Source organism: Corvus moneduloides, chromosome 22, assembly GCF_009650955.1.
Source record: "Corvus moneduloides isolate bCorMon1 chromosome 22, bCorMon1.pri, whole genome shotgun sequence".
Classification (NCBI taxonomy): domain Eukaryota; kingdom Metazoa; phylum Chordata; class Aves; order Passeriformes; family Corvidae; genus Corvus; species Corvus moneduloides.
Window position 1 is genome coordinate 7,874,440 of NC_045497.1, and position 26,880 is coordinate 7,901,319.

Genomic DNA, 26,880 nt, shown 5'->3' on the forward strand with positions numbered 1-26,880 from the left:
GAGGCGGGCGGGCGAGGCCGCCATGTTGGGGAGGTCGGCGCTGAGGCGGAGGTGCCAGGGCGGATCCCGTTCCCGGTCCCGCTCCTTTCGCGCACCGTCCCGGTTTCCCATCCTCATCCACAGCCCCGGGAGTCGCATCTGGGGCACGGTGACCCTCCCTGCCCGCAGGGGTGCCCCTCAGCGCCTGCTGCAGCCCCGCCATGTCCCTGCGTATCCCTCACAGACCTGGAGCCTCTGAGGGCTCGGCAGGCAGGCGGGGTGTGACCTGTCCGTGGAGGGCTGGGGTGCCCCTCTTTCCATGGAGGTGAGGAAAGAAGAGAGCGGAGCCCATTCCATGGGGGAACATCCGTGTGGGAGGCTGTGCTTTGTCACCAGGTCCCGCTGGGTAGTTGTGTGGGGACATTATTCTCCAGGGAAAAGGGAATCACTGCCACGCTCTCTGTCTCCCACAGACCCGCATCCCACATGGAGGAGCCCGCACGGCATCCCGGGCACACACCGTGCCCGAGGGGATGCTCCAGGAGCCTCGCGGAGAGCTGGGATCGCCGGGGAGGAGCCATGGGATGTGTCCCAGATGCCTTGTGGAGGGCTGGGATAACGTGGGGGGAGCCGTGGAGTTTGTCCTCCACCAGGTGAGTACCCAGCCAGCCGTCAGTGCCACATTCCCAAAGGATCCCAAAGGTTTTGTGAGATGCGCGGCGTCAAACAGGGCTGGGAAGGGGATTTTTTTTACAGCAGGGAAACGTCCAAGGGAACGCCGCTGTGTGGGATCGAGCCAAGCATGCCAGGCACTGGCTGCCGGAAAACTCGGTTCCTGCTGCCCTCTGGAAAATCCTAGAGGATGGGTAGGAGCAGCCTCGGGCTGCTGCAACTTTTCCTCCGGGGCCAGCATTCCCAAGGAGAGGAAACGCCGCATCCCACCCCTCTGAGCTGCCAGAAGAGTTGAAATCCAAGGATTTAACGCCCCCAAACCCCCTCCAACAGTTCCACCTTGGATAAACAGCCCCCCAAAATCCACCTGTGGGGGTGTTCGGAGGTTCTCTGCCCAAATGTTGGGCTTGGCAGAGGAGAGGGAGGCACAGGGTGGGTGCTCAGGGCAAACCACAGGGATCAGGATTTATTGTAGCTGGAGGTTTATTGTGACGTTTTTAGGAATCCAGTCGCCATCTGCCGGCAAACTCTGGCTGTTGGGTGGGAATTTGGGGGGAAATTTAAGATGTAAGGGGGACTTTCTGCGACTCCCTGTGCGAAAACTGGGGGGTTTTTAGGGTGCTGAACGGGCAGTTAATTTTGGACTGAGGAAAAGGAAATGCAAATCCCACCCCAAAAGACTTCGTGTGGCTCGGAGCGCAAAGGAAAACGTTTGTGTAGTGAGTATCTCAGGTATAAATAAGAGAAGTTTAAGAAATTACGGGGTTTTGGGGATTTTTTTTCTGTTTTAAAAGCTGGAGCTGATCCTCGTGCTCCAAAAGAGCAGCTTTGGACTTAAATGAAGAGGCACAAATTGGAGGATGGAAGGACACACAAACACCTGGATGCCTGCAGAAGGGACAAGAGGTTGGATTGGTGGCTGAAATGGCCTAAATTTGGGGGCTGATTTGTCCAATAACCCAAAATTAAGGGAAAACATCTCAAACTTAAAGGAAAATGCCTCAAAATTAAGAGAAAACACCCTAAAACTAAGAGAACCCACCCAAAAATTAAGGGGAAACAAAACTGTTGAAAAACAAACACAAAAAAGGACCCCAAATTTAAGGGAAAAACACCCCAAAATCAAGAAAAAACATCCCAAAATTAAGGGAAAAAACCACCCAAAATTAAGGGAAAACTCCTCAAAATTCTTGTAAAACATACCAAAATTAAGGGAAAATACCTCAAAGGGGAAAAAACGCCCAAACTAAGGGAAAACACCTCAACGTTTAAGGAAAACACAAAAATTACGGGAAAACGCCTCAGCATTCCAACGCCTGCCCCGAGCCCGGTCCTCCGGGCCGCCAGGGGGCGCTGTGGCGCAGCGCTCCCGCCGCGGCTTCCCGCCCTTTCTGCGCGGTGCGCGTGCGTTGCCGGGCGCGGGCTGGCGGGCGGCGCGCGCATGCGCGGGACGCGGGCCCGGCGGCGGACGGGAATTAAAATGGAAGATGAGGAGGTCGCGGAGAGCTGGGAGGAGGCGGCCGACAGCGGGGTGAGGCCGGCGGCACGGGGCGGCGCGGCGGGCCCGGGACGGCAGGGGGATGCGGGCGGGCGGCGCGGCAGTGCCTGAGGAGGCGGCGGGGCGCGTCCGGCAGCGCGGCGGCTCCGCGGCGCTGCTAGGCCTCTTAAAGGGACCGCGGCCCCGCTCGGCGAGGGGGGGCTGCGGACCGCCCCCAGCCCCGCTCCTCGCCGGTTCTTCAGTCCCCTTTCAGGTCCCTCCTTGGAGCAGCTCCCTGCCCGTCCTCCTTCTCCCCGTGTACTCCTCGGTGTCCGAACCCCCCATCGGCGCGGCGGGGGCTGGGGCGGCAGCTCGGTGGGGTCGCAGCTCAGCCCCGCACAAAGCTCCGGCGCCGGGGAAGATGAGGGGGGAGGGCGGCGAGCAGAGCCAAAATGTGCGTGCCCAGCATGGCAGTGACCCTGGCAGGGCTCTGGGGACAGCGCGGGGGCTGCGGGTGCGCACCCAAAGGCCTTTTTCCCCCTTGATCGCAACGTGCTCCTTCACTCGGGCAGAACGGGGGGAGTCCCAGCGTGGCCCGGTGGGGCTGAAGTTCCCCCCCGCTTTGAGAGCGGCTCAGGAGCTGGAGTTGGCATCGTGTCTGTCACGCTGAGAGACCCCGAGGATTTGTGTGTGCTGTGCTTGCAAATAAAGTGACTGTTTTAGCAGGAGCGTGGGCGGGTGCTCTGCGGGGTGTTCACAGGGAGAGGAAACTCCGCCAGGCAAACTCTGCTTTTAATGAGTTCCTCGGGGTCGTTGAGGATCGGAGGGCAGAAGGGCCTCGGTGAGGAGCCTGAACGGGGCTGTGGGCAGGGGATTGGGTTACGCCTGGCCAGAGCCAGGGGAGCAAAATAGAGCCTGTAACTCAACGCCCGAGAGGGGCCAGTGCCAGGCTGGCAGCGGAGCCACTCGCCCGCCCCTCCTGCCAAAGCCGGGGGGCTGCGCCCAGCAGGAGCCTCGTGCCCGGCGTCGGAGTTCATTCCAGCGCTCCGAAACCGCTCCATGAAGGGACACGGCTGGAGTCGTGGGAGCCGATGACTGTGGCCTTGAGTAATGGTTTAAAATGGTCCAGCTGCTCCAGTCCTGCCACGGAGCGTCTTCCCAGTTTGTCCTTCCTGCTGGTACCTCACAGGTGCTTTTCCTTAGAAGGAAAAATCCCCGTCACTTGTCCTTTCTCAAACTCTTCTCCAGTCCAGGCTGCTGGGAATTCATGCTCATAACCTCAATGGTGCTTGTGCTGCTGAGCAGGGACATTCCCCGGGGAATCACACAATCCTTAAGGTGGGAAAAGCCCTTCAAGACCATCGAGTCCACCCTGTGCCTGATCCCCACCTTGTCACCACCCCGGGACACTCAGTGCCATGTCCAGGCCTTCCTCGGACACCTCCGGAGATGGGCACTCCAGACCTCCCTGGGCAGCCCCTGCCAAGGCCTGACCACCCTTTCCATGACAAAATTCCTCCTGATGTCCAACCCTGGCCCAGCCTGAGGCCGTTCCCTCTCCTCCTGTCCCTGTTCCCTGGCAGCAGAGCCCGACCCCCCCGGCTGCCCCCTCCTGTCAGGGACTTGTGCAGAGCCACAAGGTCCCCCCTGAGCCTCCTTTGCTCCAGCCTGAGCCCCTTTCCCAGCTCCCTCAGCCGTTCCCTGTGGGCATTGCAGGAGGAGCAGCTGCTGTGGCAGTTGTTGGGGCTCTGGATGCCTGTGGAAGCAGTTGGAGGGACATGGGAAGGGAGCTGCCTGTTCAGGGTGGGAGAGGGGGCAGGAGCTGCCCTCTGGCATCCCCGGGGGTCAGGAAGGGGATTTGACTCCGTGCATGGCAGGAAGGAGCCCTTGAGCTGCTGGTGGTGCCCGTGGGAAGCGGAAAGCTGAGCAGGATGGAGCAGAGGAGAGCCCAGCCTCCCCTTGTCCCGTGGTTCCTGTGGTCCTGCCGGATGCTGGTGCAGCTGGGGACGTTCAGGTGTCCCTGCTGCTGCAGAGGTCACAGCTACAGCAGGCAGCAGGTGGGGACAGAGGAATGAGGGCCAGAATAGGCTCTGCTGTAGCACCAGCAGTGACTGCAGAGCCTCCCGAGGGGCAGCTCTGAGCTCTGCTCTCTGTGACCAGGACAGGACCCAGGGAACGGCTGGAGCTGTGCCAGAGGAGTTTAGGTTGGATATCGGGAAAGGCTCTTCCCCCAGAGGGTGCTGGGCACTGCCCAGGCTCCCCAGGGAATGGGCACGGCCCCGAGGCTGCCAGAGCTCCAGGAGTGTTTGGGCAGCGCTGCCAGGGGTGCCCAGGGTGGGGTTGTTGGGGTGTCTGTGCAGGGCCAGGGGCTGGACTCTGATCCTTTTGGGTCCCTTCCAGCTGAGGACATTCCATGATTCTGTGATTTTCTTCCATCCAAGGCAGCACAAGATGGATCCCAACATAAAGGCACAAGGCTTGGCAGTCATGGTTGGTGCTCAGGAGGAGGCTGCAACAAAGCAGAGACATCAAGGAGCAGCTTCAAACACATCCTGTTCTGACAGTGCCAGGACAAGGGGGAATGGCTCCCAGTGCCAGAGGGCAGGGATGGATGGGATATTGGGAAGAAATTCCTCCCTGTGAGGGTGGGCAGGCCCTGGCACAGGGTGCCCAGAGCAGCTGTGGCTGCCCCTGGATCTCTGGTGGTGTCCAAGGCCTGGATGGGCTTTAAGGTCCCTTCCAGCCCAAACCATTCTGTGATTCTGATATTGCACACAGCTGAGAACCTGAGTTATTTAATTTTTTAGACCCTTCAGCACATGAAGGAACAGTAGAGATCCATGGTGGGTTTTTGGGATATGTTACCTGTGTCCCAGCATGTAATCTTTTAACATTCCATCCGCAGGGGGTTCCTTGTAATCAGATTGAGTGCTGGGGTTTTTTTGTTTCTAGTTTTTGGTGAGGCTGAGAATTCTGCTCGAGGCCTTAAAAGAAAGGGGTTGTCAGCAAGAGGCAGCTCTGGGCTGAGCAGAGATCCCGTGGCCTCCTAATTAAAATTCACTTCATTTCTGTCTTGCAGCTCTCCCAAACCAGGCAGCAGGAAAATCTCATTAGGTTGAAGAAAACCCCCAAAAACCTGACACAGCCCTTCTGCTTTGGTTTGGTCACTCAAGCAGCTGTAAAACAAATCCTCAAGCAGTTGTTTAGGTTTTTAATATGGCTTCTGTTTGTCTTTTGGTCTTGTGCCATCAGAATTGCCCCAAAAACGGAGCAGCTCCTTGGGAATGTGCCACCCCTGAGTGACTGTGCCAGGCAGGTGCCCTCTGCTGCGGCAGTGTCACCTGTCCCAGGAATCCTGGGGGCACAGGGTGCAGCAGAAATCCGTGGGGCCTCTGGGTCCCTGTCACCTCCCTGGTGTCTAATTAGAGCCCTGAAATGTCCATGAAATTGGGAGGTTTTGCTTGTCTGGGACTTACAGGTAGAAAACCAGGGCGTGAGTAACGAGTGAGTTGTCCGAGTTAGGAGTAAGGATGGAGAGGGCTTCAAAGGCCGGTCGGGGTCAGAAAGCACTAATGGGGCTTAATTCCTGGTTTGTTTTTCTGTTGTGTTGTGTGGCCTGGCTGGAAAACACGAATGAGAGGTCAGTTGGTGACACTCAGGCCTGTTTACCTGAGTGAACCGATAATTAAATGTTAGGTGGGAAGCTGGGCTCCCAAACTGGAGTGTATCCATGGTCATGGGTGATCCTCAGCCTGGAGCTGGTGCTTTACAGATGGATTCACTGGTTGTTCCTTTGCCAACTACAGATTGAGTGTATCAGAGTCTTAATAATTGATTTCAGGTCAGAATCTCCTTCTGCTTCATCCCAAGGGGTTGGACAGCTCTGATCCCTGCTCTGTATGCCCAAGGACAGGACCCAGGGAACGGCTGGAGCTGTGCCAGAGGAGTTTAGGTTGGATATCGGGAAAGGCTCTTCCCCCAGAGGCTGCTGGGCACTGCCCAGGCTCCCCAGGGAATGGGCACGGCCCCGAGGCTGCCAGAGCTCCAGGAGCGTTTGGGCAGCGCTGCCAGGGGTGCCCAGGGTGGGGTTGTTGGGGTGTCTGTGCAGGGCCAGGGGCTGGACTGGATGATCCTTGTGTTCCAGCTCAGGATATTCCACGGTTCTCTGCAGGTCAAACATTACTCTGGCAATCCAAAACAGGTTAAAAAAATCATGGAATTGATCTCTTTGTTTGTCTTTTTCCCCCTGGAGTTTGCAGATTGAGCTCCCAGCTGCTGCTTCCAGCCTCCCCAGTGGCACCCACCGATGCCAGCCATGCCTCGCCAGTCCCCCCAGGAAGGGAAAACCTGCCCCATTTCCCAGCTGTCCAGGAGGATGGGAGCAGCCAAAGGCCTGGGAATGAACTTTGCCCTGGCCTGGGGGCCGGGGATTGTCCCCTGCTTGTGTCGCAGCGCTGGGGGAGGACAGGTCACCTGAGGTGGCAGAAGGCCTCCTGTCTGTCACCTGAATGAGTCTGTGAGGGTGGGGTGGGTGTCACCTGCCAGCAAAGGCTCCAGCTCGCTGGATCTGAAGGTTTCAGCTCCTGTCACTTGGAGCTGCTGAGTGGGATTGAAGTCCAGCAGAGTCAGAAGGGAAGTGTTTTGGACACTGTGACCTCCCTCTGCTCATGACTGCTGTGGTCAGAGGCCACAGTAACGAGGTTTGGGTGTACAGGAGCTGTAGCCATGAGGAAAACCGGGTTTTGGTGTCAGGGCTGTGAGGGTCGTGGAATCCCAGGATGGTTTGGGTTGGAGGGACCTTAAAGCCCATCCAGTGCCACCCCTGCCATGGGCAGGGACACCTTCCACTGTCCCAGGGTGCTCCAGGCCCCAATGTCCAGCCTGGCCTTGGGCACTGCCAGGGATCCAGGGGCAGCCACAGCTTCTCTGGGCACCCTGTGCCAGGGCCTGCTCACCCTCTCAGGGAACAATTCCTTCCCAATATCCCACCTAACCCTGCCCTCTGGCAGTGGGAGCCATTCCCCCTTGTCCTGTCACTCCAGACCCTTGTCCAGAGTCCCTCTGCAGCTCTCCTGGAGCCCCTTTAGGCCCTGCAAGGGGCTCTGAGGTCTCCCTGGAGCCTTCTCTCCAGGCTGAACACCCCCAGCTCTCCCAGCCTCTCCTCCCAGCAGAGCTGCTCCATCCCTCTGCTCATCCTGGAGCCTCCTCTGGACTCTCTCCAGCAGCTCCAGGCCCTTCCTGTGCTGGGATAGGGCTGGGGCAGCTCTGCAGGTGGGGTCCCACCTGAGCAAGGCAGAGGGGCAGAATCCCCCCTCTCCTGCTGCCATTGTGCTGGGATGAGCCCAGGATGGGTTTAGATTTCCCGCACCAAAAAGATTTTGGGCAAGCTTTCACCGAGTGTTTGTTTGCTTTAGGTGCTGTCCAAAAAAATCTTGAAACTGGGAAATGTGGGTTTCTGTTTCTGCTGCTTGGTGTTGCTTGGGCAGAGGGAGGTTTCTTGGTAAGAAATGGGAAGTTTGGAGGTTGGGAATGAACAATGGGAAGTGAGGGTTGGTTTGGGATATTGCAGCAAGGGAGAAGGAGCTGCTGCCCTCCCAAGTGCTTCCCCCACCCATAACATGTCCATGCTGGGAATACCGTGTGGCACTGCCAGGCTTGTTCCCAAAAATACCCCTGTGTCCTGGTTCTCAGTCTCCTGGTGCCGGGGAGCAGGATCTACCCACGGAGACCTAAACACCTGGGGCTTTCTGGGACAGGCCACTGCCAGGCCTTAGCGTGGCAGAGTGACTGGGAGAGCTATTTAATGGGGCAGGCTGGTTCCCAGTAGCCTCAGGAACTGGAATGTCGCAGTAATTAATTGATTAATTTCTCTTTGGAGGAGGGAAATAGGTGGATGATGAGGAGATCAGGGATCTGATGGTGATCATCTTTCCTGATGGTGTTTTGGGGAAGCAGTTCCAGCTTCAGGTCCCCATCAACAGCTCTGGTGACCTCAGATCTTAAAACTTGTTTTTATTTCCTAAAGAAAAGAACATGAACCAGGCTTTGGAGTTTGTCTTCTGGAATTGCCAGAGTATCCAGTGGTGCTTTAATGAGCAGACAAGGCCGTGGTTTTGGGAGGGTCCAGCTCCAGCCTAAATTCCCTTGTTCTGGGATTTGACATTCCATGTTATTGGAGTGAGAAGGGGTAGAAGGTTGTGCTGGGAGTAAATACAGCAGAGAACCTGGTTAATGGTTTTCCAGAGCTTTGGAATGTTACCAGGGATCCAGGAGAGCACCGGGACCGCCCTGTGCTCCAGTAGGGATCTCCCCTGGATTTCTGCAGAGGAATTTTGGAGGAAGAGGGGGAAATACCCACCCAGTGTAAGTGATTTATACAAAGTCTCTGCCTTCCTCACACCTTCAGTCAAGGTCACTCACTAAACTTGGGATAAACACCAGCCAGGGGTTATCTTGTTATTCCTTCCCTGGATCAGCCGAGCTCGGAGCTGCCGGTATTTGTTGTGTTTGGAGAGTCCTTGCTGGCAGGGATGGGGGGGATAATGCTTTGTTTGTGTCCAGTGCACTGCAGTTATTCCCAAAAGGTTCTTTGGACAGCGGCATGGGCTGACTCGGGCCCCCCTGTGCTTTGCAATATTCTGGAGAGCTGGTTTTGCTTGGGAATGTGCCTCCATCCCATGGGGAACCATGATCCATAGGAATCATGGAGCTGACCTCCACAGGGCTGTCCCTTCCTGAAGGCACATTCGATCTCCAGCTCACCAGGAACATCACCAAGGTATCAGCTTTATGGCTGGGATGGCTCTTTAGGATGCCAGGCCATGGGAATGTGGGATCTGAGCGGCAGCTTCGTGTCCTGGGGTCCGTGTCTGCATTCCAAGGGGGGTTGTGGATCCTCTGCTGTTCTCCTCAGGGGTGGGGTAGGAAGGATGGCTGTGATGGGGCAGGAGCTCAGTTTCCGTGACGTCCTTGTCCACAAATGCAGCCTAAATGTCAGAGAACAGAGTCTCCTTCAGGCTGTTTGTTTGGGTCCTGTTTGGCATCCACAAATAATAGCCCTAAAAATAGGTGGGTGAGATTCCTTACTAATCTGTGGGGGAGGGGGTTTTGCACAGGGATGTGAACCAGGCTTGGTTTTCGGCTAAGCTTGTCAGGGAAGTGGGGGCTTGGGAGGGCCCCTCAGGTGATGGAGACCTGGGGTTTGTCCAGAGTGACCTGTCCAGGTCCTCGGATGCCAAATCCAGCTGCCTCTCCAGACAGCTCATGCCTTTGGTGCTTGTAGTGCCTTTGGCACTCACCCTCCGAGTCAGCTCCTAATTTTATCTCGTTACCCACACGGTGACAACGTGACACAGCAGTGCAGCGGGAATGACATCAGCAGACGGATGGATCCGTGCGGAGCAGCGGCAGGGATTTGATTTTAATTAAAAGTGAGCAGTGCCAAGGTGATTCTGCTTTTAAATTGGTGCAGTGATCCCTGTCACGAGCTTCGAGGCTTCTCACGGCTGGGGCTGTCTCTGCACGTGGTGTTCAAGTGCTCCATTCCTACAATTCCAAACATCCTAGTAATGAATGCTGAGCTTCCTGGAAAATGTGGAGTCAGTTCCTGTGTTTAAAAGAAAACAATTTCTGTCGCACCAAGAGGTGTGTGAGGTTGGGGAGCTGCTTTTGACTGTATTTAAACATGAAGGGAGATTTTTTCCTACCCAAAAGTTCAGTGGATATCTGGAGGCAGCTGGAATCCCTTCAGCAGCGCCATGAATTCCATGGATTCTGCAGGACTACCAGTTGTTTGGCTGTGGTGGGAGGGATCTGCCTGTGTTTGGTGTGAATGGCTGGTTTATGTTATTCTGCCAAGATTTCTAGGTGTGGAGGAAGCCTCGTGTTCTGGAGAGAACCCCGTGGATCCATCAGCTGCTGGGGCTGGAACTTGGGGAATATTTTAGCTGCTCCTTGCTGTGCTCCTTGTGCCAGCCTGGTGTGGGCACAGGCCAGGGCAGTGCCTGTCCTCTGGGCTGGGGCACCTCCAGTCCTGGGACCCTTGTGGCAAGAAGGGACGTGGAGGGGCTGGAGCATGTCCAGGGCAGGGAAGGGAGCTGGGAAGGGGCTGGAGCCCCAGGAGCGGCTGAGGGAGCTGGGAAGGGGCTCAGCCTGGGGAAAAGGAGGCTCAGGGGGGACCTTGTGGCTCTGCACAAGTCCCTGACAGGAGGGGGCAGCCGGGGGGGGTCGGGCTCTGCTGCCAGGGAACAGGGACAGGAGGAGAGGGAACGGCCTCAGGCTGGGCCAGGGGAGGTTCAGGGTGGAGGCCAGGAAAGGGTGGTCAGGCCTTGGCAGGGACTGCCCAGGGAGGTCTGGAGTGCCCATCCCTGGAGGTGTCCGAGGAAGGGCTGGAGGTGGCACTCAGGGCTCTGGGCTGGGAACAAGGTGGGGATCGGGCACAGGGTGCACTCTGTGATCCAAGGCCTTTTCCCACCTAAATGATCCTGTGTGATCCTTGGTGAGGAGCTCCCCAAGCGCAGAGCAGCTGCTGAGTGTGTTGGCAGTGGTTTATGATCCAGGACGGTGCGCTTTCTCTGTGACCACTGGCAGCTCTGGGGGATTGGAGACAAAGACACCAAGACTTTTGCCGGAAGTGACCTGCTCAGAGTGGGAAAGAGTGAAACAGACTGTGAAGGAGTCACGGTGGCTTTGAAGGGTTCCTTGGAATAAGTTTTTGTATTGAGCAGAGTAAAGTTTCATTTTTGGTCTGGTAGAGGAGGCTGCAGGTTGTGGTTGGAGTGTCCGGCGTGTGCGGGGCTGTCCAGCAGCGCTCGGGCCGCTGACAGTGACGTGAGTCACCTGTGCTCAGGTGGGGGTGACGCTCTGCAATTGCAGCATCTCGCAGCCCCGCGTTCGGAGCGTGGCTTCAGCCCTGGGCTCGCCTCCAGAGGCACCAGCAGTGTAGGAACATGACTTTGCCAAAGCCACCTCTCCTCTGCCAGGAAGGAGGGAGCAGAACAGAGCCTTCCTCTGGGCTGCCGTGTGGCTTGTGGCACTGCCATGCCCATGGTCCCACCTGAGGGCCCAGCACCCGTGTTCGGCTCTGGAGTCGCTGCTTGGACTGAAATGAGTTGAGAAGCTCCTGAGTGCATTTCCCCCCCTTCCACCCCGTTTTCCTGTTGTTTCTCTCCCCCATGCACTGAAATATTTAATAAGGGATATTCCAGGAGGCCCTGGGAGCCGGGGTGAACTCTCGGAAGCTGAAAAAGTGGTTTCAGGACCAGGATGTCACCTCGGCTGGCTCAGTGAGGAGCCAACCGCTTCCCCTCAGTTCGACTTCCAGTGTTTGCCACCAGCTGCTCCACAGCATCTCCATCCTCGCCAGGATATCCGCTTCCCTGCTGCCTGTTTCCTTTTCCTCCCTCCTGAGCAGCAGTGGGATGGGATTTTCTTCCCTCCCAGTCCTCTTGAAGAGGAAGGAAACTGCAGGTGTTTGTCCTCCACAGGAGGCTCTGTCTGAGAGCTGCCTTGTGAAGCTCTGCTTGGTTTTGTTACCTCCCAGGACAGAGTTGGGTAGGAAACTCAACTTCCCACCCGCCTTTTATCTTCCTGAAATGATTTATTCCTTTCTAGGTGGAGGCTGCCATGGCCTGTATGACCAACAGCAAACACTGGTTTGGCATCTTGTAGTGACTTGTGCTCCTTCCCAGCTCTCTGGGGCAGCAGGGAATCTCTGTCCAAACCCGTTCCTTTCCCGAGCTGTGCCCGCTGCGGTTCCTGCTGGCAGCGTGGGGAAGCAACCAGGCCTCAAAGCAGAGCAGTTGCCTCCTGCCAGAAGTCTGGAATTTCCTTCAGTAGTGCCAGTTATCAGCTGGCTAAACTAGGACACTCTCAGGTAGTGTTTTCCCCCCTTCCTTGATGATTAAATCAAACACAAGAAGCTGCTTTGGAGCCTCTTTTAACAGAGCTCTCGTGAGGATCTAAAAATACCAGCGGGGTTGGGGCAGGTCACCTGCAGCAGGGTTGAAACTTCGTAGTTGGCTTCGTTTTCCTCCTTAGCCGAGTTTCTCTGCGTAATTGCTGCGGTTGCAACACCTGGCCACCTTCGCCGAGGTGGATGCCAGCCTCGGGCAGAGGCTGACACGCTCAAATCCCGGCTCTGCCAGGGTGATTAAGGCGTCTTCCCGCCGATGGGTGACTCGGCAGCGTGTGGAAAGGCAAGGAGCAGCACAGGGAGGCTCCCGCGTGCGTGTGGGGCAGGGCAGGGACTTCTCCTGACAGGAATGTGGCCCTGCCGGCCAGGGCCAGCCCTTCCCACGGCCGTGGGCTCGGGGCTCAGCTCCCCCTGGAACCGCGCCTGCGAATCGCCCCGGCCGGCGGCTGCTGCTGCTGCTGCTCTGCCCGGCAGGTTTGGCGCCGGTTCCCGCTGGGATCTGGGAATACCTTGCTGTGGAATCCTGTGGTTTTTTGCCTTCATAGGGGTTTCTTTGCCAGCCGAAGCGGTTAAAATGAGCGATGAGTGCGTCGCGCTGCGCCACGCCGGATCCACGGCCTGCTGTCGGTGTACTCCTGCTTACAGCACCATACTCGTGGTGCCTTTGCTTTTCTTGTGGATTATCCGTGGCGGCTTTGCTTTTCTTCTTGATTCCCAAGTAATCCTCAGTTTGTGAGGAGTCACACACTCCCTACCCCCTTTATAGATCAGCATTCGGAAGAGTGAAATCAAATGTGTGCCCGGACAGGCTCAAACTCTGACCTCCAAGCTGAGATTTGTGTTCATTTTATTAAAAACTTCATGTTTTTACTTTTCTCTCCTTTTCTAGGAAATAGACAGACGGTTGGAAAAGAAGCTGAAGATCACACAGAAGGAAAGGTAAAATCCTGATTTTCCTGAGGCGCTGTTGGACAGCTGGAGGCCTGGGGAGCGGGAACAGTGGGGAAACAGCTTCAAACTGAGCAGGGAGCGCTGGGTTGGAGCTGGGCATTAGGGAATCCCTGTCTCCGTGCCACTAGGTGGCCCTTCGGAGCCGCGGCAGGGCAGCAGAAAGCTGCTCCAGAGTGATTTGATTTCAGAGCTGGCTTCTCCAGACTGGCTGTAGCTCCAGCTGGGGGGAAGCCATGTAAGAAAAAGGCACTCGGGGAAAGAAATGGGTGAGTCAGGTAATCCCAGCTCGATTGACTTGCTGTGTCTTGCACCAGGGAGAGTTTCTTTTCCTGCTTCCTTTGGGTCGGGGCAGGGGTGTGTTATTGCCTCCTACCAGAAATGTTTCTAATCACTGCTGACAAGTCCTTTGTTGTTGGGGGTTTTTCCCCTTTGATTAGTAGAGAGTCATGGGATTGATTCTCTGGGCAGAAAAGGGACTATAAGGCATTCAGATGGTGAGATGGGGCCGAGGCTGGCTCTGAGGAGTGAAGCAGCAGGGTTGGAGCGAAAGGCTGGGTATCCTGGTGAGAGGAGCCCTAAAAATCCTTGCAGTGAATGAAATCAAGGTGCTTATATCAATATCTTTGACTAGAAATGCTAAAACTTTACCCAGTGTCTGTTCCCTTTCCTTCAGTGGAGTCCAGTGGTGTCAAACATAGCAGGGACTGATTTTCCATCCCTTTCCGAGCTAATCCGCTGCTCTTGTTTAGAGTTACAGCTATAACGAGGTCTTTAATTATTCCGGGCTGCTCTTAATCACAGGGAGTGACATCTGAGCACGAGGAATTCACACGCTGGGCAGAAAACCCCCGTGGAAAACAAGCACCAACCCAATGCTTTTCTTTCCAACAGCAGAAAGTCCAAATCTCCTCCCAAAGTGCCGATCGTGATCCAGGACGACAGCCTTCCCGCAGGGCCTCCCCCCCAGATCCGCATCCTCAAGAGGCCGACGAGCAACGGCGTCCTCAGCAACCCCAACTCCGCCAGCCGCCCGGCCTTCCCCGTGAAATCCCTGGCGCAGCGCGAGGCCGAGTACGCCGAGGCCAGGAAACGGATCCTGGGCAGCGCCAGCCCCGAGGAGGAGCAGGAGAAGCCCATCCTGGATAGGTGAGAGCAGCTCCTCGGGAATTCCTGCCTGGCACGAGTGGGGGTGAGCTCCTCCGGGAGTACAGCCAGGCCAGCAAGGAGAGAGGAGGGCTCTGTTAGCAGAGCCTCAGCTGCGTGGGAGTGAGGGCAAGTGCCTGAGAAGGCCGTAACTCATGGAATCGTTAAGGTTGGAAAAGCCCTCCAAGATCACAGAGTGCAGCCATTAACTGGCACCGCCGTGTTCCCCACTAAACGTGTCCCCAGGTGCCACCTCCATGTGCCTTTGGAACACTTCCAGGGATGCAGGGGCAGCCACAGCTGCTCTGGGCACCTTGTGCCAGGGCCTCCCCACCCTCCCAGGGAACAATTCCTTCCCAGTATCCCACCTAACCCTGCCCTCTGGCACTGGGAAGCCATTCCCTGTGTCCTGTCTCTCCAGGCTCTTGTCCAAAGTCCCTCCATCTTTCCTGCTGGCCCCTTCAGATACTTCAGGAAGGCCACAGTTCGGTCACCCCAGAGGTTCTCTTCTCCAGGCTGAACAATCCCAATTCCCTCAGCCTTTCCTCCTCGCAGAGCTGTTCCATCCCTCTGATCCCCTTGGTGGGCTCCTTTGGACTTGTTCCATGTCCTTGTGCTGGGGATCCCAGAGCATGTGACAACATCCCTGCAGTGCAGGGGTTTCCCAAAGGCACTCGGAATTCCACACTGCATTGCCTCCACCCCTGCTCCCAGTGTCCCTGCAGCCCCCAGCCCCGCTCCCAGTGTCCCCGCAGCCCTGCTCCCAGTGTCCCCGCAGCCCTGCTCCCAGTGTCCCCAGCCCTGCTCCCAGTGTCCCTGCAGGCCCCAGCCCTGCTCCCAGTGTCCCTGCTCCCAGTGTCCCTGCAGCCCTGCTCCCAGTGTCCCTGCAGCCCTGCTCCCAGTGTCCCCAGCCCTGCTCCCAGTGTCCCTGCAGGCCCCAGCCCTGCTCCCAGTGTCCCTGCTCCCAGTGTCCTTGCAGCCCTGCTCCCAGTGTCCCTGCAGCCCTGCTCCCAGTGTCCCTGCAGCCCTGCTCCCAGTGTCCCTGCAGCCCTGCTCCCAGTGTCCCTGCAGGCCCCAGCCCTGCTCCCAGTGTCCCTGCAGCCCTGCTCCCAGTGTCCCTGCAGCCCTGCTCCCAGTGTCCCTGCAGGCCCCAGCCCTGCTCCCAGTGTCCCTGCAGCCCCCAGCCCTGCTCCCAGTGTCCCCAGCCCTGCTCCCAGTGTCCCTGCAGCCCCCAGCCCTGCTCCCAGTGTCCCCAGCCCTGCTCCCAGTGTCCCTGCAGCCCTGCTCCCAGTGTCCCTGCAGGCCCCAGCCCTGCTCCCAGTGTCCCCAGTCCTGCTCCCAGTGTCCCTGCTCCCAGTGTCCCTGCAGCCCTGCTCCCAGTGTCCCTGCAGCCCCCAGCCCTGCTCCCAGTGTCCCCAGCTCTGCTCCCAGTGTCCCTGCAGGCCCCAGCCCTGCTCCCAGTGTCCCTGCAGCCCTGCTCCCAGTGTCCCCAGCTCTGCTCCTCTGTCCCAGTGTCCCCAGCTCTGCTCCTCTGTCCCTGCAGGCCCCAGCCCTGCTCCCAGTGTCCCCAGCTCTGCTCCTCTGTCCCTGCAGGCCCCAGCCCTGCTCCCAGTGTCCCCAGCTCTGCTCCTCTGTCCCTGCAGGCCCCAGCCCTGCTCCCAGTGTCCCCAGCCCTGCTCCTCTGTCCCTGCAGGCCGCCGCGGATCTCGCAGCCCGAGGACACCAGGCAGCCCAACAATGTGATCCGGCAGCCGCTGGGCCCCGATGGCTCCCAGGGCTTCAAGCAGCGCAGATAGAGGCGGATGCGCCGTTCCGCCGGCACGGACACACGGACCTGGGCGAGGGGACCTCCCGGGGTGATTTGCACTGTGACCCTTTTGCTCTGCCCACTGTGACCTTCAGCCCCACGCACTGTGACCTCCCCTCTGCACCCACTGTGACCGGCGATCCCAGCAGGGCTGTCCCCGCAGCCAGGGGGACGAGAGGGGGCCGTGCCGGACTCGGCCGGGCGCAGGGCGGTGTGCGTGTCCCACCCGGGCGGGAGCGAGCGCCAGCAATAACGCTTGTTGTACTCGAAACCTGGCATTTAAGGGAAAGAAAAAAAAAAAAAAAAAGGTGGGAAGCCTCCCCAGCCACGCATGTTGTCCTCATCACTTCCAGAACGAGTTCTGTTTCCAAGGATTTTAGGTTCTTTTATTTGGTTTTCTGTTTGCTTTCTGTATCTCGGATCGGCGGAGGTCGTGGGAAGGGTTTGAGCTGTTTGTTTGAATCCAGAGAGGTAGCTGAGCGTTCCGCAGGGAATTCCATTGGATTTCCGTGACTTTGACGGCTCGGGGATGACGAGCTCATGCTTCTCCTTCTCCATTTCCACTGCCATGGAATTGAGCTCCTGGATATCCCCGGATACCTCCGGGTTGGACCCAGTTTACGTCTTGCTCCTGTTAAAGCTTGGCTCTGATTCCCTGCTGGCTTTGAGGAAAAGCTTGAAATACATCCTTTTTGGGTTCTTTTTTATTTGGGGAGAAGGGAATGCAGAGTGACCCCGTGAAAATGCCTGCTGTCCGGCCACGGAGGGCCGGGCAGTGAAGAATTAGGGAGATGTGGCGAGGAGGAGAGTATCCGGCACCGCTCCGGCCGTGACGTCGGGCAGTGGGATATCCCGAGGGTCCGGCCTCGGGCAGCGCAGGGACGGTACGAGCTCTCCCGGAATAGCAGAACCGGGAACCAGACCAGCCTTGGAGAAAGCCTGGATGATCCCTCCGTCTCCGTGGAGGCAGCGAGGCTTCAGGGAAGGGATCGTTCTCCTCCGGCTCCCGGGAAGAGGACAGGGAGGCTGCTGCTCCCCAGGAACGGAGATGTTCCCCCCTGGATGAAGCTGAGTCTCACTTGGTATCAAGGGATTGGATGAACACTAAATGCCCTCCTTGGAGGGGACGGCACCTGGAAAGCCGGGTGGTTCCCGATGGATTCCTGCATCCGGCTGCTGCCTTCAGTGGGCTTGAGGGGGATCGAGCCAATCTTGACGTGCACGAGAAGCCCTGGGTGGAAATAAGGCTTCAATCCACCGAAACGGGAAAATAAAAACTACCTGTGTATCCAAACGATCCGCCGGAACGTTAATGAGCTCCTCGCAGCTGGTTCCAGGCGGGGCGGGATTCCCCCGGGATTCCCCGGGATTCTCCGGGATCCCCAGCCCCCGGTGACTTTTGGGGGATCTCACTCATCCCCCCCGGGCTGGGGGCCGGGATGAGCTCCGGGAGGGAGAAGGACGTCAGCAATAACCGTAGTCACCGCGCCTTTCCTTAATTACTCCTAAAAATAGCGTCGAATAGCCAAAAAACTCCCGAACCCACCGGATTTCTGGTGCGCGTGGTCGGTGTCACAGCGCTGCCTCCTCCGTGTCCGGCACCGGAATTCCACCACCGGCACTGAGACCTCCGGCACCAAAATCCCCATTTCCAGCACTGAAATCTCCTTCTCCGACACAGAAATCTCCCGGCTGCTCCTGCTGCGTCCCGGTGCCCAGGATACGTCCCGCCCGCGGGCAGGGCTCGGCGGCGTTCCTGTGGGAAGCGCCTTCATCCCGAGGAGGGGAGGAGGAACACGGTACCGCGTGTTTTCGCCCCAAAAAACGTGCGCCGGAAAGAAAACGTTTTATAAATTGTATTTTAAATAAATGTCTTTAAACTTTTCACGGCTTGATGGCTCCCTCCTTTATCCCCATGGCTCCCACAGGTGGCTTTTTGGTGGCAGGGGCATAAAAGTCCACCAGGAAAGTAAAATCTGGGAGCGTTCGGCCGTAATTGTGCCAGTTTTACCCAAAACCAGGGAATTTTGCCCCGTTTTTAGGGTGGTTGGGAGAAGTGGTTCGAGGAGGGTGGGAAGGGCAGTGCTCCAAGAGAAGATGTGGATCCCAAACGTGGTTGTGAGCGCTGCCTCTCCATGGAGGAGAAGGAAGCAAATTAGTTAATTTAATTAATTAATTGAAGTGAATTGAATTGAATTGAATCGAATTGAACTGAATTATTTTGTTGCTCCGTGTTGGCTCCCCCCTGGATGTTGTGCTCCATAACGTCCGGAGAAGGTGCTGGAGGCTCTTGGGGTGAGGAGGAGTCCGGCAGCTCCCGCAGCCCCCGGCTCCCTTGGAATTCTGGTGATTTTTAACAATTTATTTATAATAGCAATCATGTAAATATAGAACATTAATATAGAAATATTCGCAAATATATACATATATTGAATAGAGAACAAATATAATGTATAGAATATGATACGATTGAATATCTAATACGTATTTTATACGTCATACCTATATCTTACAGAACATACACTACTATAATATAAATAAATAGCAGTAGTAGAATCAATTACCTGATTTATAAAGTTATCTGATCTATAACATCAGTGAAACCTGTGAGTTTCGTGGTTCGGAGCCCAGAGCCGGTTCCAGTTCCGGCGGCGCACTGGGACCAGTTACCGCCGCTCCCTGCTCCGGGTCCTCCCGCCCGCCAGGGGGCGCCGAGGGCGCGGAAGCGGCTCTTTCCGCCGGGCTGCGCCCACGCCGCGGCGGCCGCGCAGGCAGCAGCGAGGTACCATCGAGGCGTCGGGACAGAGCGGCGGCGGGGCCGCGATGGCGGCGGAGCCGGAGGAGGAGTACGAGTCCGTGCTGTGCGTGAAGCCGGCGGTGCTCGTGTACCGGGTACCGCCGCGGGCCTCCAACCGCGGCTACAGGTGGGGCCCGCGCCCGCCCGCGGGGTGTCAGCGCCTGCTGGCGTGGGGGGTCCCTTCCCTGTGGGGTTTGGGGGGGGTCCCCTCCTCATAGGGTGTGTGGGGTGTGTGGTTCCCAGGAGGTGTTTGGGGTCTTTCTTTCTCCCCGTGGGGCAGCAAGAACTGCCCCTCACGGGGTATCTCAGGCCCCCTGAGACATCTCAGCGCCTTGTGGGCTCTCGGAGCCCCCCGTGGGGTATCTCTGCCCCCCATCCCAGCCCCACTGGGGTGTCTCCGTCCCCCGTGCGTTTGGGGCTCCCGTCCCCTCAATCCCCAGCCGCAGCCTGTCCTGGCGCAGCCGGGCTCTCCCTAACGCAGCTCTGGGGCTGGAAACTCCGCGCAAAGGGAACCGAAACCTCCCGCCTGCTCCCCCCGCCAACCCAGCAGCTGTTTTGGGGTGAAGCGAGACATCTTGTGACAAATCCCCCCTCCCGCTCTCCCCACCCTGACCCTCGTTACCAGCTCCGGGGCAGCACAGGCGGCTCAGGCTCCGCTTCCTGTTTTTTCCAGAGCCGCGGAGTGGCAGCTGGACCAGCCGGCCTGGAGCGGGCGCCTGCGGATCACGGCCAAGGGCAGCACGGCCTTCATCAAGCTGGAGGACAAGACCTCGGGTGAGGAGGGAATTCCAGGGCTCCTCGGGGAGCAGGGGCGCGGGGCCGTGCCCCGGCCTTACCCCGCTCCCGTTCCTGTTTTCCAGGAGAGCTGTTTGCCCAGGCTCCTGTGGAGCAGTTCCCTGGCATCGCTGTGGAGAGCGTGACAGACTCCAGCAGATACTTTGTCATCCGGATTGAAGATGGGAATGGTGCGTCCCACACAGCCGGGGACTCCTCGGAGCCCCCACTGCTCTTGTTTGGGAAGGATTCCCGCTCTCCATGGCGGAACATTCCCTGCACAGCGTGGCAGAGGGGGGAATTGCCTCCCTCCCACACGCCAGCCATGCTCTGAGCTTCACCAGGAACAAAACCACTTGGATTTGGCTGCTCAGCAGTGGCAGGAGGATGCAGGATCATCCCCCTGCTGCCAGTTAATTAAAAAGCTGTTTTCACTGAAGCTGTAGGTGCAGCCCACGAGGTGAAACACCTGGAGATGCCTTTGGAGAAGGGAGGGCTCTGGGGTGACCAAATTGTGGCCTTCCAGTGTCTAAAGGGGCTCCAGGAGAGCTGGAGAGGGACCTGGGACAAGGGTCTGGAGTGCCAGGACAAGGGGGAATGGCTCCCACTGCCAGAGGGCAGGGTTAGGTGGGATTTTGGGAAGGAATTGTGGGCAGGCCCTGGCACAGGGTGCCCAGAGCAGCTGTGGCTGCCCCTGGATCCCTGGCAGTGCCCAAGGCCAGGCTGGACATTGGGGCTTGGAGCAGCCTGGGACAGTGGAAGGTGTCCCTGCCCATGGCAGGGGTGGTACTGGATGGGCTTTAAGGTCCCTCCTACCCAAACCATTCTGGGATTCTGGGACCCCCGGTCCCATGGCTCAGTCTCCAGAGTCCCAGCTCCCTCTGGAGGCAGCGCCAGGCACGGGGATGTGCAGGATGGAGCATCCCATCCCTCTTCCTGCGCCGCTGAGCATCCCAGCCCTGACTCCTCCTCCCTGCCCAGGCCGCCGGGCGTTCATCGGAGTCGGCTTTGTGGACCGAGGGGACGCCTTTGACTTCAACGTGGCTCTCCAGGACCACTTCAAGTGAGTTTTGCCTCTCCCTGTGTCCTCTCAGCTCCGTTTTTGGCAGGTCTCCTCCAGGAATGGGGGAGAAGTGGGAGCTGGGATGGGCAGGTGTGGTGGGAAGAGGTGGAAACTCCCCTTCCTCTCTCCCGTATTTCCCAGTCTGGATTAGCAGCGTCCCAAACTGGGCTTCCCAAATCCCACAGTGGGCATCCAAATTCCCAGTCCAGATTCCCTAAATCACTTCCTCTACTTCATGTAGCAGCTGTAAGGAGCTGGCCCCAGGGGCTGCTGGGCGTGGGGGGTTTGGGGAGGGATGGGCGCGGTGCCGGCCGGCGGATCCGTGCGGCTCCGACAGCCCTGGGCGCTCCCCCCGTGAGTCTGGGATCACACCCACGGCCTTTGCAGAGCTGCTGCCGGGCACAGGGGATGATCCTGAGCAGGATTTGTCCCGGGGAGCCTGGGCCGGGTGCTGACGTCTCCTTTCCGTGGGTTTAACTCCTGCAGGTGGGTGAGGCAGCAGAGCGAGCTGGCCCGGCAGGCCCAGGACCTGGAGCAGGGCCCCAAGCTGGATCTGGGCTTCAAGGAGGGACAAACCATCAAACTCAACATCGCTGTGAGGGGCTGATCCCAGCTTTTCCTTTGGGTGGCACGAGGAAGCAGCAGCTTCTCTCCAGAATCCCCGGGTGTGGGCTCAGGGCAGAGCCTGTCGGGATAACACTGCCTGCAGGGATTTGCAGGGGCTTGTGGTGCAATTCCTGCTTCCAAAACCAGGCCTGTGGGATTTGGGGGTAAAAACCACCTTCGGTGGGACCCCTTTGGATGCACCAGCAGTGGGATGTCGCAGCACTGCAGGATTTTATTCCCAAAACAAAACCATCTGGCTTCCAGGGTTCATGCTCCAGCTCTGGATTTAAAATGTGATCCCACCCAAACTTCCTGCTCTCCTTTCAGAACATGAAGAAAAAAGAAGGAGCCCCAGGGAGCACCAGGCCACGTCCTGCAGGGCCTGGGGGCCTGAGCTTGCTCCCACCACCCCCTGGAGGAAAATCCGGCTCCGGAGAGCGCCCGGCCTCGCTCCCCACGCCCGCCCGGCTCCCGGGAACCCCCATCACAGGTCCGTGGTCACACAGAGCTCCTGAGGGGCTGCTGTGTCCATCAGGAAACGGGGGGGAATCTGGGAGTGAGAGTGGGAAATAACTCCTGGTGTTTTGTTTTCTCTCTTCCCGACTTTCTGACAGATTCCCTGTTGTCCTGGCCTCAGCCCACTGCTGCTCCAGCTGCTGATGTCTGGGGAGACTTTGCCAAGGCTTCGGGGTGAGCAGCAGAGGCATTTGGGAGGGATGTGGATGCCCCAAAACCTGCTGGTTTTGCTGGAAAACCCCGCTGGGGTGGGGGCACTGCTCCAGCTGGTCCCAGCTGTGGGATTCAGAATCTGTGCTGCCAATTCCCTCAGTTCAGGTCCGTGGGCACTTCTTGCTCCGCTGCTCCAGGAGAGTTTTGGGGTGGTCCTGGATGGCCCATTTGCGGCCCAGTTTCCTCCCTGGATGCCTTTTCCATTTCTAAACACCCTTTTTTCCTGTTTTTCCCTCTCGCCAGGTCGGCTTCTAACCAGACTCAGGGTAACACTGGCTGGGTTCAGTTCTGATCCCGGCCTTGATCTGCTTTTCCCCTCGTGGGGGCTGGGATCCTCAGGATTCCTTTGGGACCAAAGAAGCAGCTTCAGGACACCTCACTCCTGCCCTTAAATCCCGCCCAGCATCGAAATGCTGGGGTAAGTGCTGGAAAGAAACAACCACGTGCCTTAAAACACTCCACAGCCTGTGCCTGCCACACCCAGGGCCTGTTCCTGGATCATGGGAGACCTCGGAGGCTTCTCCTTTGGGAAAAACCATCAGGTCCATCCCTCTCCTTGATCAGGAGAGGGAGAGCAAGAGCTTGGAGCCTCCTCAGAGATTCCCCTGCCTTCTCCTTGTGCTTCCGAGCCGGATAAATCCTTCCCTCGGCGAGGAGCATCCTCCTGGAGACATCCCACCTCCCAAATCCAGACAGACCGTTCCCTGCCACGATGCCAAGCATCGCCTGGATTTTTTCCTGAGCACTTAACTGGGATGTGCGGAGCCTGATCCTGGCGTTTCCATGCTGAAATTCCTCATTTCTTACTCTGGGAAGTTTGTTTTACTCTTCCTCTATTTTGAAGACACGATTTTTTACTGCTTTCCGTGGACATTTTATTAAGGACAGAATGGAGTTGGGCTCTTGGACAGAGCCGGGGTTGAGATTCCTCTTGAAACAAATAAGTATTTTCTTACCTATTTATGTTAAGGCTTTTCCAAGTACGAAATCCTGCTTTTTATCCAACCCTTTGGATTTTCCTTTCCATTTCCAACCGGATGACGGGCATTTTGCTTTCAGAGCTTTCCCCTGGGCCTGGCAGCTGACCCAGGTGAGAATGTAATGCTTCCGAGTGAGCAATAAAAAGGTTTTGATGCCAGGTTGGATATTTGTTCCCCCCCTGGGTGGGCTCGGAGCGGCCAGGATAAGCTTTTGTGGTTCCCGTTCCTTGCCGGTGCCGAGGGAATGGGATTGGACACGGAGCACAACAGAACCTGTTGCTTAGCAGTGGTTTCTATTGGGAAGGACACCGGGAGGGGAAGGTAAGAGAAGAAATGAGGGGAAAAGGAGCAGTTTTTGGGACACAAACGCTCGGGGGTGGAACTGGAGGCAGCTCCTGCCTGGCTGGAGGCGTCCAGGACGCCGTAAATCCTCAATCCCATCTGCCTGCTCCCTGTTCCGGGTAATCTCCGGCTCTCCGGGGCAGAAAGGGCACTTTCCCTGCCGGGGGGGTGCGAGGGGAGAGCGGCCGGGAGAGCCCCTCCTTCCCGGAGCGTAGCTTGGGGCCAGATCCATCCCGTGTTCCCGGAGCGGGGATGCCTCCAGCGCCCGCGGTGGGGGATTCTGAGCCGTCCGTGGGGATTTATCCCCACTTTCCCCTACCGGGCTGGCGGCAGCAAGTCTTTAATTACCCGGGGGATAATTAAAGCTCTGGCTGGGGCGGTGATCCGGGGTCCCCCCGCATCCCGGGGGGTGTTGAAGCCGCTTCACCCCTCGGCGACCCCGGCTCGCTCCACCCCGGAGCTTTTCCTGCCGGAGCGAACTCCGGGCGGTAATGAGCTTACGGAACGAACGCGGGGCTTAGGGAAGGGCCTGTCCCGGAGCCCCGCTGCCCCTGGAGAGCGGCTCCATCCCGCCGCGGGTAAGGACCTCCCCCCGCTCGGGGCTCGGGAAGCGCCGGCGGCTGGGGTTCGTTCCTGTTTTCCTTCCTTTTCCTCCTCCTCCTCCTCTCGCCCGGAGCCTCGCGGGGAGGTTTGTTTGCCAAGCCCGGGAATGCCGAGGGATTTCTGGGGGGAGGATGGGGCAGTGCCGGTGTCGGAGGCGTCGGGACCTCCAGGAAGAGGAGGGTCCCCGCTCCCGCCGTCACGCGGGGAGGGGACGAGGATTTCGGGCTAATCCCGACCCCGCATCCGCTTCCCGCTGGCGGGCACCGAGCCCGAACCGCCCCGAATCCCAGGAAAAGGGGCTTGGGGACAAGGAGGCCGCGGCGAGGGGGTGCCCGGAGCTCGGGGGATGCTCCGTGAGCGACGCGGAGCCCTCGGCTGAGGTGGGGTCCCCGTGTCCCCCCCGGCGGGGGGAGCGGGGGATGGGAACGGGATCGGGAATGGGATCGGGAATGGCACTTGGGCAGCGGGTTTGGGAGGGCACAGGGGGGGTTGTGGTGGAAAAATCGCGGATCGGGGCGGCTCCGAGAAGTGGGGGCGGGTTTGTGGCCGCGAATGGAAAAGTGCGGCGGTCTGGGGATGGCAATGCCAATTTACAGCGATTTGGGGATCGCAAATGCGAATTTACACCGGTTTTGAGATCACAAATGCGAATTTACAGCGGTTTGGGGATCTCAGCTGTGAATCTGCGGCAGGGTTTGTAACTAAATCTGCAGCAGGGTTTGGGACCACAAGCACAAAGTTTTAGTGATTTTGTGGTTGCAACTGTGAATCTGCAGCAGTTTTGTTGTTGTGACTGGAAACCTGCAGCAGTTTTGGGATCACAAATAGGAATTTGCAGCAGATTTGGGATCACAAATGCAAATTTGTGGCAGTTTTGTGACTGTGGCTATAAATCTGCAGGGCTTTTGTGACAACCAACATGAATTTGCAGCAGTTTGGGGATCACAGCTACAAACCTGCGGCAGTTTTGCTGTTGCAGCTATGAATCTGTGATGATTTTATGATCCCAAACACACATTTGCAGAGGTTTTACATTGCAGCTGCAAAATAAAGTGGGTTTGGATCACAGCTGTAAATCTGCAGCACTTTTGTGATCCCGAACACCAAATTTTGGCCATTTTGTGGTCGCAGCTGCAGATCCCCGGCAGTTTTGTGATGGCAAACACGGATCTGAACGTCCTCGCAGTCTCAACTGCAAACTCCCAGCGGGTTTTTGACCACAACTGTGCATTCCCAGCAGCTCTTCCATCACAAACGGCATTCCTCGGAATGCCCGAGCTGTGGGAGGTGGCATTTCCAGCCGGGGCAGGGGTCAGAACGCTCCTCGTGGGCTGGAGGAGACTCACATTGAGGGGCTGGTGGGATTTTGGTGGAAATCCCTCTGTTCGTGCCTGGTTATTAAAATCAAAGCAAACATCAGGGAAAGCTCCCAAGGCGGGTTGTGGTTCCTGAGGATTCCCGAGGTTCCTATCCCTGAGGATTTTTTATCCACCTGCTGTGTGCTGGGAGGGCTCAGCCCCTTCCCGAGGGGAGCAGAGCAGCTCGTGGTGGCAAAGGGCTGCATCCCGGGCTGGATCCCGGGCCGGATCCCATCCCGGATCCCATCCCGGATCCCATCCTGCCTCTCTCCATCCCATCCCGCAGGGGCCATGGCCTCGCTGCTGTCCCTGCAGGAGGAGAACCGGATCCTGCAGCAGGAGCTGTCCCGCGTCGAGGACCTGCTGGCGCAGAGCCGGGCCGAGCGCGATGAGCTGGCCATCAAGTACAACGCCCTCAGCGAGCGCGTGAGTCCTCCCAAATCCGCCTTTTTAGCCCCAGAATCGGGGCAGTGCCAGCTCCAGCCTCAGCGTTCCCTGCGTGGGGCGGGAGAGCCGCGGTGTCCCTGCGGTGGGAATTGTCCGGGCCCGTCCCGGCGTGCCGGGGCTTGTCCCACGGGATGCACAGAGCGTCGCCGTCCATCCCTGCTTTATTTGTCCTGCTGCTTTTCGGGAAGGAGCCCCCCCTCCTCGTGGGAATCCTTCGGTTTTGCAGCGCTTTGTCCTGGCAACCAGGAATTCAAAGGGGCTTGGGCCCTTCCAGTGCTGAGTGTGGCTCCTGGGGAGACCCAAAGTGAGGGGCCGGTGGGAATCTTGGAGTATTCTGGAGGGAATCCCTCGGTTTGTGCCTCGTTATTTAAAACAAAGGAAAGCAAATATCAGGAAAATATCCCCAGGCAAGTTTTCAGTGCTGTACCCAGGGATCCTTTGTCCCTCAGCCACTCCGTGCAAGCTGGGAAGGGGCTTTGCTGAACCCACAGACCGGAAGTTGAGTTATCCCTAAAAGCACCCCCGAAACTTCCCATTCATCCCCTCCCTGTGCGTGGGGAGACAGGGGGATGTGGGGATCGGGGATCTTGCCTTTGGCTGGCTGGGATTTGCCGTGGAACCGCCCGGAAGCCACGGCTTTGCCGGGACGCCGCGAGTGATGCCGGGGGATGCTCAGGGGTGCCAGCCTGGGTTCCCTGCTGACCCCAGCTGGAGCAGACCCTGCGGCTGGAGCCGGAGGAGCGGGAGGCGGCGGAGAGCCGGAGCCTGGCCCAGCACAACATCGAGCTCCGGAGGCTGCTGGAGGAGGAGCAGGCCGCCTACAAGCGCAAGCTCCAGGCCTACCAGGAGGGCCAGCAGCGCCAGGCCCAGCTGGTGCAGAAGCTGCAAGCCAAGGTAAATCCTTCCCGAGGGGGCACCGGGATAATTTGGGGAGCCCTTCCATCGGTGTCAGCGCCCTGTCCCTCCTCCAGGTGTTGCAGTACAAGAAGAAATGTGGGGAAGTGGAGCAGCAGCTGCTGGAGAAGGCGACGGAGCTGGAGCAGGAGAGGCTGACAGTGAGGGAGGCTTTGGGGATCCCCTGGCCCAAACCCCCCAAATCGGGGTGATGGCCAGCGGGGGGATATTCCCACAGATCCAGCTGGATGCCAGCGGCTCCCAGCCCGAGGAGGAGAGCAGCAACGAGCTGGAGAACGCCCTGATCCGGCTGGAAGAGGAGCAGCAGAGGTGGGAGGGATCCCG

At 58.2% G+C, this 26,880-nt stretch overlaps 3 protein-coding genes across 15 annotated transcripts in view; all 3 read left to right on the plus strand.

Annotated features, from left to right (window-relative positions):
- Positions 1 to 52: 52 nt before the first annotated feature.
- Positions 53 to 17,829, plus strand: SZRD1 (SUZ RNA binding domain containing 1). Of its 6 annotated transcripts, none has more exons than XM_032131487.1 (5): positions 53 to 304; positions 453 to 632; positions 12,931 to 12,980; positions 13,887 to 14,138; positions 15,829 to 17,829. In XM_032131487.1, the coding sequence occupies exons 1-5, from the start codon at positions 299 to 301 to the stop codon at positions 15,929 to 15,931; spliced, it is 591 nt and encodes a 196-aa protein (XP_031987378.1). In that variant the 5' UTR covers positions 53 to 298; the 3' UTR covers positions 15,932 to 17,829. The 6 variants fall into 6 exon arrangements, with proteins under 6 accessions (XP_031987378.1, XP_031987377.1, XP_031987379.1 ...); XM_032131486.1 differs by having other exon boundaries at positions 56 to 304; positions 13,884 to 14,138; XM_032131488.1 differs by lacking the exons at positions 53 to 304; positions 453 to 632 and adding an exon at positions 2,075 to 2,182 and having other exon boundaries at positions 13,884 to 14,138.
- An 862-nt stretch (positions 17,830 to 18,691) lies between these two features.
- Positions 18,692 to 23,049, plus strand: NECAP2 (NECAP endocytosis associated 2). Its single transcript, XM_032131485.1, has 8 exons — positions 18,692 to 18,866; positions 19,413 to 19,513; positions 19,600 to 19,704; positions 20,495 to 20,576; positions 21,063 to 21,171; positions 21,510 to 21,672; positions 21,797 to 21,872; positions 22,155 to 23,049. The coding sequence occupies exons 1-8, from the start codon at positions 18,766 to 18,768 to the stop codon at positions 22,201 to 22,203; spliced, it is 786 nt and encodes a 261-aa protein (XP_031987376.1). The 5' UTR covers positions 18,692 to 18,765; the 3' UTR covers positions 22,204 to 23,049.
- A 202-nt stretch (positions 23,050 to 23,251) lies between these two features.
- Positions 23,252 to 26,880, plus strand: part of CROCC (ciliary rootlet coiled-coil, rootletin) — a 38,253-nt gene continuing 34,624 nt past the window's right edge. For 2 of the 8 annotated variants that reach the window (XR_004244155.1, XM_032131478.1), the window contains exons 1-5: positions 23,937 to 24,216; positions 25,510 to 25,620; positions 26,350 to 26,535; positions 26,613 to 26,696; positions 26,774 to 26,865. Coding sequence is in view for 7 of the 8 variants with exons in the window: in XM_032131478.1 (XP_031987369.1) it covers positions 23,968 to 24,216; positions 25,510 to 25,620; positions 26,350 to 26,535; positions 26,613 to 26,696; positions 26,774 to 26,865 (722 nt within the window). In the remaining variant the exon portion in view is untranslated. The other 6 variants (XM_032131483.1, XM_032131481.1, XM_032131482.1 and 3 more) reach the window with 6 other exon arrangements.